The 10861-nt window shown below is 49.1% G+C and overlaps 1 protein-coding gene and 1 long non-coding RNA gene across 2 annotated transcripts; one reads left to right on the top strand and one right to left on the bottom strand.

Annotated features, from left to right (window-relative positions):
* Positions 1–1043: 1043 nt before the first annotated feature.
* LOC119335683 lies at positions 1044–1790 on the top strand. The gene is made up of 2 exons (XR_005161967.1): positions 1044–1477; positions 1577–1790. It is a non-coding gene; the product is annotated as an uncharacterized LOC119335683 (long non-coding RNA).
* Positions 1791–6970: 5180 nt separating this feature from the next.
* On the bottom strand, positions 6971–8318 carry LOC119336490 (hydroxycinnamoyltransferase 4-like). Its single transcript, XM_037608533.1, has one exon. The coding sequence runs from the start codon at positions 8316–8318 to the stop codon at positions 7026–7028; it is 1293 nt and encodes a 430-aa protein (XP_037464430.1). The 3' UTR covers positions 6971–7025.
* Positions 8319–10861: the final 2543 nt, after the last annotated feature.

Here is a 10861-nt window from a genome sequence, read left to right as displayed (position 1 = left end):
GTAGGGCTACGACGTGTTGATCTTCCGAGGCCGGGCATTAACCCAGTAAAGTGTGTCTGGTCAGAGTAATCAAGCATGTTGGGTAACATGGTGCACCCCTGCAGGGAAGATTATCTATTAATAGCCGTGTCCACTGTAACGGACGTTCAGACTTATATCCTGATCTAATATAACTAGAAATGGATACTTGAGATATGTGATGGATATGTGGCTCCGAGATTGCTTTCCCGCAGGGAGTTGGGGAAGGATCTCTAGGCTGATGTTACAACATGCTTGTTTAATATTAAAATGTTATTCTTTACTCTTATACATGCTGCAAGATGCTTGGAGCTGCTTGAAGATTCTAATCTTTGATAGGCTAGGCCTTCCCCTCTATTCTGGCATTCTGCTGTTCAGTCCACAGATACAACCCTTCCATTTGATACCAATGCATACTTAGTATAGATCTAATGCTTGCGAGTACTTTGGATGAGTACTCACGGTTGCTTTGCTACCCCATTTTCCTCCTTTTTTCTTCTTTCCGGTTGATGCAACCAGATGGTGGATTCCTAGAGCCAGATGCCAACCACGTCGATTGCTACTACGTGGAGACCGACGACGACCAGGAGTAGTTAGGAGGTCCCAGGCAGCAGGCCTTGCCACTTCGATCGTGTTGCTTTTGTGCTAGCCTTCTTAAGGCATCCTTGTTTAACTTATGTCTGTACTCAGATATTGTTGCTTCCGCTGACTCGCTTGTGTGTCGAGCTTTTGTATTCGAGCCCTCGAGACCCTGTCTTGTAATATGAAGCTTGTATGCCTTTCATTTGTGTTTAGAGTTGTGTTGTGATATCTTCCCATGAGTCCCTGATCTTGATCGTACACATTTGCGTGTATGATTAGTGTACGATTGAATCAGGGGTGTCATACTACCACAGACGACTGCTATTACATATGTGTTGTGCTTGTCCCACCCAGATTCTATTTCTGCTTCTTCAGTGATACAAAACATATACGAGATGAATACAAGGACGATGGGCCCGATAATAAATATCTCCCAACAACCACGTCTCTCTTTCTCTCTCCCATTATCTCCAAACTAGATCATACAACCTCTCTCTCTCCCCAGAGCAACAGGGCCTGACCGGCCGGCCTCCGTTCAACTTCGGTGATCGGATCCACTTCCCCACCAGCCTCTGTCCAACTCCGGCGACCGGATCCGCTTCCCCACCAGCCTCTGTCAACTTCGATGATCGTCAACTTCAGCGAGGTGGTTTTGCGGTGAGGTGTATCTATCCCGGCCATCGACGGGCCCGATGACAACGACAAGGTAGTGGCTTCACCGGCTGGTGCCGGATCCGGCGCCCACAACGCGGCTGGGCGGCCTCCTCGTCCATCTCATTCCGGGCAGATCAGCGCGTGAGCACGGGCACCATGATGGGTCATCGTGCACGGTTGTTGCCGGATCCGGCGACTCCAAGCCTGACCACTACCTAATCTGGTGAGTCATGAATCCCATCTAGCATAACCTCTCTCCATATGCACTTCATGATTTCGGATTTAATTAGCATGATTTGAATATTCTTTGTTTCTTTACCAGATCGTCGGCCTCCCCTGCTACTTCAATTTTCAGATATTTGCCACTTGATTTGAACATTCTTTGTTTGTGACAGAGAGCATGGGGTATAGTTTTTTGAAAGAAACCCAGATCTATGAAATTACTTCCCTGTAATATATTTGAATGTGGTGTTGCAAGTTGTGAAACAAATTTATGTGAAATGTTTTGTGGAATAGATGTGAAATTTATATTTCAATGTGGTGAAACTAGAAATTTTAGTTTGTGGAAGTGTTATATATTTCAGAAAACAATTGGAATAAATTTCAGTGAGATATGATTTGAAATAGCTGTGTGTAGTTGAGCTGTGCAAAAAATGTGAAACTAATATTTCAATGTGTTCTTGCAAGTTGTGAAACTAATTTCTCTGGAATATATGAAGTTACTTCTCTGAAATATATGGAACTGATATTTCTCATATTTGTAACTTTGTTATTTCAGTGAGAAATTACTTCTCTGAAATATATTTCATGTGGTGTTGCAAGTTGTGAAACTATTTTTTGTTCAAATATATGAAATTACTTCTCTGAAATATATGAAACTGCTATTTCATGTATTTGTAACTTGTTATTTCGGTGAGATATGTATTGAAATATATGAAATTACTTCCCTGAAATATATTTCAACGTGGTGTTGCAAGCTGTGAAACTAATTTATGTGAAAATATATGAAATTACTTCTTTGAAATATATGAAAATGCTATTTGTCATATCTGTAACTTGTTATTTCAGTGAGATATGTATTGAAGTATATGAAATTACTTCCCTGGAAAATATGTAATTACTTCCCTGAAATATATTTCAATGTGGTGTTGTGAGTTGTGAAATTTATTTTTCTTAAAATATAAATTGAAATGATATTTCAATGTGGTGAAACCAGATCATTTTAGCCTGTGGATGTGTTATATATTTCTCAAAATAATTGCAATGCTTTTTGAAAGAGTTGAAATGATATTTCAGTTAGATACGAATTGAAATAGCTATGTGTCCATGAGCTGTGGACTACAAATGTGAAATTGACATTTCAGTGTGTTGTTGCATTTTTCGGAAGACTTTTATTTGAAATGAATTTAATAAGTATTTAAATTCTCATGTATGTTTTTACAGATTTCAAGCGTACGTGTAAATAAGTTGTCATTTCTGTACATGTGTGTGAAGTGAGACTGGCTTCAAGCAACGTGTACAGCAAGGGTCGTTGCTGAAATCACGTGGGTAGGCCCAGCAGGTCAAATCACGTGGGTGGGGTTCAGCTGGTGAAATACAGGGGCTTAAATGAAGATATGTGTGAAATACATATATACAACTTGTGACAACTTTTGAGGTGGCAAGATTTTATTTGTTGAAGAACCTCCGGTACATCCCGGCACCGGTAAAAAGAGGTTTGCGAGTATTCTCTCGCTTCCTACTCTCCATGCTCGGTGGCTGTTAAGATTTCGGAGGAGGAATCATCGACGGCGAACCGTGAACATATGTGTTTTTTTGCAATTCAGATGCATGCAGCAGGCCAGCTGACGGTGACAGATGATTTTAGATGGGGCTTGCGAACTTTAGTATAAGTTTGTTCAATCCCATGGCAACTTCTCCCACAAAATGTGTTCATCAATCATGGCAATTTTGCAAACAATCAGATGGCAAGGGTTTCGAGTTTTCCCCATGTCTCATGGGGAAACTATGGACTTGATTTTACAAAAAAAATATGGCAAATTTTAATTTCCTTTGATCACACTACAGTTAGAAGAAAAATTGACATCTCTTAAAAACAATCATCGCAAATTGCTGGCAAATTCTTTGGATACACTACAATATGTTTTGTTCAAATTTTGTAACATACCATGGCAAATTATTCTCTTCAAAATAGCATGGAAAGCTCTTCTATTGTAGATCATGGCAGATTTTTAGTTTGCAACATGGCAAAAAAAACTTTATTTTGGGACCATGGCAATTTAAGTTCATTGAGAACGGCAAATATATATTATGCATCATGGAAATTGGCAGGTCTCCAAATTTTTTTCCATGGCAATTTTTAGTACCATTCATGGAAAATCTCACGCAACTTTTTTTTCCAAGACAACTTTTTTTGTAAAGAAATAAAAGCGTGTTTAGATCACTAAAGTAGTGATCTAAGCGGTCTTATATTTCTTTACGGAGAGTACCATACAACCTCGGTAAATGTCCATGGCCATTTTAGTACCATACAACCATTTTTTGGCCATGGCAATTGGCATGTCTCCAATTCATATGGTACCATTCGACCAATTCACCAAGGCAACATTGTTAACGGCAAATTTATTAATTTACATGAAAAATATAGTTCTTGTACGATGGCAAATTTAAGTAATTGACCATGGGAAATTATGGACCATGGTAAATTATGGACCATGGCAAATTCCTGCAAAAAAGTTGGACCATGGCGAATTCACTAAATGTTCCACAACAAATTCTGTTTAATGCCCATGGTAAGATTGTTTTTTCAAGACGATGTCAACTTTTTTATTTACCATGGCATTTTTAGAGTGAATTTTCCATAGCAAATTCACTAGATGCCCCCGGCAAATTCAGTTTAATGTCCATGGAAATTTTCCTTTTTCAAGACAATGTCAAGTATTTTTTACCATGGCAATTTTTAAAAGTGATTTTGCCATGGCAAACTCACTAGATGTCCCATGAAAAGTTCAGTTTAATGCCCATGGCAAGTTTCTTCTTTCAAGACAATGTCAACTTTTTTTTTACCATGGCAATTTTTTAAGGTGATTTTGCCATGGAAATTCACTAGATTTCCCACAACCAATTCAGTTTTATGCCCATGACAAGTTTATTTTTTCAAGATGATGTCATTTTTTTTACCATGGCAATTTTTTAAAATGATTTGCCATGGCAAATTAAGTAGATGTCCCACGGTAAATTCAGTTTAATGCCCATGACAAGTTTCTTTTTTCAAGACAATGTCAACTTTTTTTACCATGTCAATTTTTTAAAGTGATTTTTCCATGGAAAATTCACTAGATGCCCCACGGCAAAGTCAGTTTAATGTCGATGACAAGTTTCTTTTTTCAAGACGATGCCAACTTTTTGCATGGCAAATTCACTAGATGTCGCACGGCAATTTTAGTTTAATGCTCATCGCAAGTTTCTTTTTTCAAGACGATGTCAACTTTTTTTGACCATGCCAAATTTTAGAAGTGATTTTGCCATTGCAATTTCACTAGATGTCCCATGGCAAGTTTCATTTTCAAGACGATGCCAGAAAGGACACAATTTTAAATAAGGAATCTCATTGATACATTCTTATTCATGTATGATTTTCTGGTATTATATTAGGTGGGCAATTATTTCTGTACACTAGATGGAAAAATACTTATTGCATATGGTCTTTTGTTATTTTCTATTTTTGTACACATTGTAGCTTTTAGGCATTTTCATGTTTCTTTTAATTTTTTGTAAACAAGATCTTTTTTTTTCAATAGCAAAATTTGCTTTGTTAAAGACAGACTTGGTTTTTTGCCGTGGTACCATGTCCTAAATTAATTTGTTTTTAAAGCAAACACATTTTTGTTCATAACTTGTTTTTACTCCGCGTACATGGCATTTTTCTCATATAGAACATGACAAATTTAATTAAAATAACATGGCAATTGATGTATGAATTTTCCATGGCAATTTTTGTTTAGAAATCTTTTACTTATAAAGATGGCATTTTCTCATACAAAACATGGCAAATTTAATTAAAACACAATGGAATTTTTTTGAATTTTCCATGGCAATTTTGTTCATAAATTGACTTTTACTTTTTAGTACATGACATTTTTTTCTCATACAAACACATGGCAACTTCAGTTACCTGAAAACTTATTTTGGGCAAGTAATTTTATAAAACATTAAAATCAACTTAAGAAAAAGGGTTGCCCCCCACTTTATATTATAAAGCAAACATCGGATACATGCAGCTCGCTCGGCCCGCAGCATAGTGTCCCCAAAATAAAACAAAAGAAAATGAAACAGAAATAAATGCCGACACCAGAAGATCAGCAAAGAAAGGAAGGCCGGCAACCGCTGCACCCTCCGACGAAGTACCACCACGCTCCCAGCATCTCGAAGCGCCTCGCACCAAGCAACACCTGCAAGAAGGAATGCGACGACGCCGCCGCTGTTGCCTGAACAAGTTCTAGGGTTTCCCCCGGTACGCGAGGGATGGTGGGGAAGGGATATGTTCGACGCCCCTCGAGAAGGTCCGATGGCGCCCGCAAGCGTCACCACGTCGGTGCCGGACAAGCCGACAAGGATTTCTCCCGATCCACAGCCACCACCATCATCCCACGCACTTCGAGATGCACCACCCCAACAGCCGCCCACCAGCCTGTGCCATCACGGTCACCGGACAACCCCCGCCGCCTCACTAGAGCTGCCAACACGAGGCCTAGCTCAGCCAAGGAGACCCCGGCCACGGGAGCGACCACAACTCGACCGAGAGGAGGGGACAACCTCCACCGCCGCAGCAGAGCCGACCAGATGCGGCGACGAGGACTTGTCGTGCCTCGACGGCCTGGCCGGGTCCACTTGGACCCGGACAATCCTGTCGCCACGCCGCAACTCGCCGACCGACGAAGTCCTCATCGCCCGAGACCGCCGCCACCATGCCATCACCAGAAAACGACGCCGCGGAACACCGAGCCACTGGCCCACCCGAACCCAAATGGAGCCCAAATGGGCCCATATCTGGGCTGGGCGGGCGCCGCCAGCCACCAGTGCCACCGCGCCGCCCCACGGCCAACGGCCGCACCGCCGCGTCGAGAGCCACCGTGGCACGCGGCATCACCGCCGACGGGCCACACCGACGCCGGCCGAGGAGCACCGCCGCCAGCCCCCACCGACCGAGCATGGGGGGCCGCGCGCGAGGAAGGGCAGACCCGCCGCCGCCAGCACCACGCGGCCGAGGCCCGGCGGCGCTCGCTGGTGGCGGCGGGAGGAAGGAGGTGCGAGGAGGGAGCCTGGAGGGGAGCGGCGGAGGGGTCCCCCGGTCGCCTCGCCCGGGGAGGCGACGCGGGGGGTACGGGGAAGGGAGGAGGTGGGGGGAGGGGCGGGGGAGCGGGAAAGGCGAGCGGCGACGGCGGGCTCCGGCCGCGGCGGCAGCTCCGCGCGGGGAAGCCGCCACCGGCGGTGCGGGAACCCTCATTAAAATCAACTTACCCAAATTACAATTTTATAATTTCATAAATTGAATTTTAGATTAAGAGATTCAACGGTCGTCTTTCTCTCCCAATCGGTTCCTTCTTCCACAAAATCAACTTACCCAAATTACAAATTCAATCAAGTTACATATAGCTACTATGAAAAATAAAACAGCCTATAGTACATGCAACCACTATACAATCCATTCTCTCTCTTAAAAAAATCACACTATACAATCCATGCAACGAACGTCGACGGGCCAGCTCGTACTACACCTCGAGACGGGCCAGCTCGTCGGCGAACACCTTGCTGAACTCCGGCATGCTCTCTGGCTCCAGCGACAGCGCGAGCATGAGGGCGCCTTCCTTTCCCGGCGCATTCATCACGTACACGAAGCCGCTGTAGTACATGAGCGCGGGCCCCATGAACGCCGGCACGCCCCACCCGAAGTCGGCGTCGGAGAGCGACATGCCCATCCAGCTGATGGCGCGGAGGTGCGCACGAGAGATGCCGCTTCGTGGCAGGTTCATCACGTCCACGCCATCCAGGTAGTCCACCAGAGACCGCGCATAGTCGTCCCCCTGGCTCGTCGCCGCACGCGCCCGCCGAGCGCCATAGTCGACCGGGTTAGACACCACCTCCCGGACGGTGGCCACGGTCGACGTCCGGATCACCGCATTGCCGAAGTACCCCTGCAGGAGCGGCGGCGACAGGCGCGGGCGCATGTCGATCATGGAGTAGAGCCGCGTCTCCGCGTCCAGCGGCAGCTCCCGCGCGCGGCACGCGCACTGCCACACCAGCGCCACCACGGCGCGGAACGTGGAGGCACCTGCGCACCGCGCCCTTAGCGCGCTCACCTGCTGCTTACTGACTGTGATCAGGGCGCTCGCGTACGTGGACGTGGTTGCCGCGTGCACCGGGGCCGGCTCCGGCTTGTACTCCGGGTGGTCGTACGGCACCGCGCGCTCTTGGCGCGCCGCGAGCAGCATGTGGTCGAAGCTAGGCGGCAGGGGCACGTCCTCTTTAGTGGAGCCGCGGGCGACGCTCGCCCAGGTCTCCACGAAGAGCGCCGCGCTACGGGCGTCGACGACGGAGTGGTGCAGTGCCAGGCCGAGCACGACACCGCCGCAGCGCAGGTACGTGACCTGTGCCAGCAGCAGGACGCACGGAGGGTTCGGCGCGGGCGTCGGGGGCACGAACAGGTCGCGCATCTCCCCGCACGGCACGAACTCGTTCATGAGGTCCTCGAGCGCGTAGTGATCCGAGCGCGCGGTGACGAAGACCCCGCCCTCGCCGGTGCAGTCGATCTGGACACGCCCGGCGCCGTCCAGCCGGAGGCGACCGGCCAGCGGGTAGAACGCCACCAGAGCCCTGGCGAGGCTGTCCTTGACGGCGTCGGCTTCGAAGAAGCCCGCATGCTCGCCGTTCGGCCGGTAGAAGTAGACCGTGGGTGTGTAGCCCCGGCGCGCAGCCAGGTCCAGGTTGGACAGCCAGACGGCGCCCCCCGGCGTTGCCTCCGCCGGGACGACCATCTCCGTCGACAACACCTGGACAGCTGCCATTATGTGCCTCGTGTACGTGTCTCTTACTCTCTTGTGCTGTACGTGCTTGGGACTTGCGAGTGCTCTACTGCTGTGCGTGGACGTGGTTGTTGTTGTGTCTCCGAGCTCTTTGCATGGGTTATATATAGGCAGAGGATCAGCTGTGCAGTAAAGGCACTAAGGCAGAGGAGAGCCAGCAGGGAGCTCAGTGGGAGACCGAATAAAGTGAAGTCGTCACATGTAAAATTTGGCCGTTTGAGCAAGACCTATCGCGTGTCCATATTCTTATTGACCCACTGTCGTAGATGCGCAGACCATATGCTTTTTAACTCTTCTCCTTCATGAACGCGCACACCTGATTCACTTTCCAACACTTCCACGAAATTTCTCCTTTTGTTACAGTTGCAAATAACCAGACCTTCTGAGCTCTTAGAGCAACTCCAGCGGACCGACCCAAACGGATGATAAATTTGTCCGTTTTTTATCCGTTTGGGTCGGACGCCCGCCCGGCGTTCGCCTTGTTTTAGATTTGGGTTGGCAGTGTGCCCAACGCGCCGATCCATTTCATGTCCGCAATCAACATTTAAAAAAAAGGCCTGCGGCCGATCATGCCAGCGGCCATGTCTCATGCCGGCATCATGTTAGCACCGGCATACAATCCCACTTGAGGGCGGCATATTGCGTCATGAACTTCTCCTCGTCTTTGATCACCCTAAAGCAATGGGAGAGGTTGAAGCACTTGCCATTATGTTGGACCTTGAATGCCTCCAAAGCTTGAAATGCCTACAAATGTATTTCATGCAAGCATATTGGCAAAATGGTATGCAAACGGACACGCAAGCATAAACTTGATGACACAAAAAGAGGGCGGCTTACTAGCATACCATGTCTTGCATGCAGATGCCACTCACGGGGCGGGCCTTGACGCTCTCAAGATGGCACAAAACTTGTTGCAGTCTTATTGGATCACCCCCCCCCCATCGCTTCGAAATGGACACCCACCCCCGCGCGCTTACTATTTGGTACGGCGGAAACTTCTTGTGCTCATCGAACTCACAGTGGACACGAATCCGCCAGGTTGAATGCTTTTGTTCGGCGCACGTCTTGGGGTCTTGCCAATGTCTCTCCAACACTCGCAAAGAAGCTTGTCCCCGGCTGCCGTGTATGCCTTGGTCCGCTTTCTCTTGCACTTTGGCTTCGGCCACGCGGCTTGGTTGGCGAGCTCGTCCTCGAACAAATGCCCCCCCTCGATGTCGCACTCGTCCTCTTCCTCTAGCCCGTAGTCCTCTGAAAACTCATGGTCGAGAGGGAAGCCGTCCAGGTCCAGGCCGACCTGATCACGCATGAAGGCGGCCTGGTCTTCATTGTAGCCAGCGGACGGTGTGAACGCCCCTCAGCCATCCTGGCTTTGTGTCTTGTAGGGATCAAAGCCAGCGGCCTGTGCACCACCCTCGAAGGTCATGTTCTGCACGTAGTCATCATCGCCGGTGGCCGGCATTCTGTCGAACAGGTTGTGTGCGCCCGGTAGCTGGTCGGCTGGCGTCTGCCGCGCGCGTTTCCTCGCGCCTCCGACTGACAAGCCAGCGGCCACCGGTGTGGCGTTGAGGTCGATGGGCGCGGGCGCGGGCGTGGAAGGCGCGACCATGCTCACCTCGGGCGAGCACTCCCCGAGAGGCGGGAGGCCTGCGGGTAGACGTGGAAGCCGGGCACCATCTGAGGGAAGGCGGATGAGCGGGTGCTGACCGCGGCGGCGAGGCCGTGCTGGCTAGGGTTTAACCCCATCATGTAGAGCGCCTCCCTCGTTGCCACCGCGACGCGGGCGTTGGTGACCTGCTACTGCACGGCGGCGGCGACGACGACCGTCGCGATGGCTTCATCCCTCGCGTCCGCCGCGTGCCTCCGGTCCTTCCTCTTGGCCGACTCCTTTGCCCGTTGTTCGGGCGTCAGCACCTTCTTCCGCTCTGGCGCAGCAGCCTTGCGGGGGTCCTTGGACGACGACCTCAACCTCGACCTCGACCCATGGCCTTGCGCGGTGACCCATTCCTTGCGGGAGAGCGAGCGGCCGGGAGGGTTTTTGAGAGAAATGGGGGAAATGGTGGTGGCTGCCAACGACCGGCAGGCCGGAGAGAGGAGTAGGCGCAGGCGCGCGCGTCCGTCTCATGTCCGCGCCGACCCAAATCCAGCTCAAAATTGGGCCAGGAATGGGTCGCCAGACAGACGCCAAGCGGACGCGCGTCCGTTTGGGTCGACGCGTTGGGTCGACTTTTGTGTCCACGCCAACCCAAACGAACGGCGACGGACGAAATGGGTCGCCCCATTGGAGTTGCTCTTACGAGTCACGCCGCATGGACAGTTCATTGGAATTTGGTTCCATTTTTAGCTCTCCAACCGAATCATGGGAGATCAGCCGGAGACACACCTCAATATGTTCTCCGACGTTGCTAGACACAATGCCAGAATGAGGGCTAAGCGGGGAGAACGCTAGTCTGATGCCCCCTTTTCCCTAAGATTTTAGGGCACCCTATAAAAACACCCCTCTAACCTTGAAAGTGGTTTTATAATCC

This window comes from Triticum dicoccoides, chromosome 7B (genome assembly GCF_002162155.2).
Source record: "Triticum dicoccoides isolate Atlit2015 ecotype Zavitan chromosome 7B, WEW_v2.0, whole genome shotgun sequence".
In the NCBI taxonomy this organism is placed as follows: domain Eukaryota; kingdom Viridiplantae; phylum Streptophyta; class Magnoliopsida; order Poales; family Poaceae; genus Triticum; species Triticum dicoccoides.
This window is presented reverse-complemented; position numbering and strand designations above follow the sequence as displayed.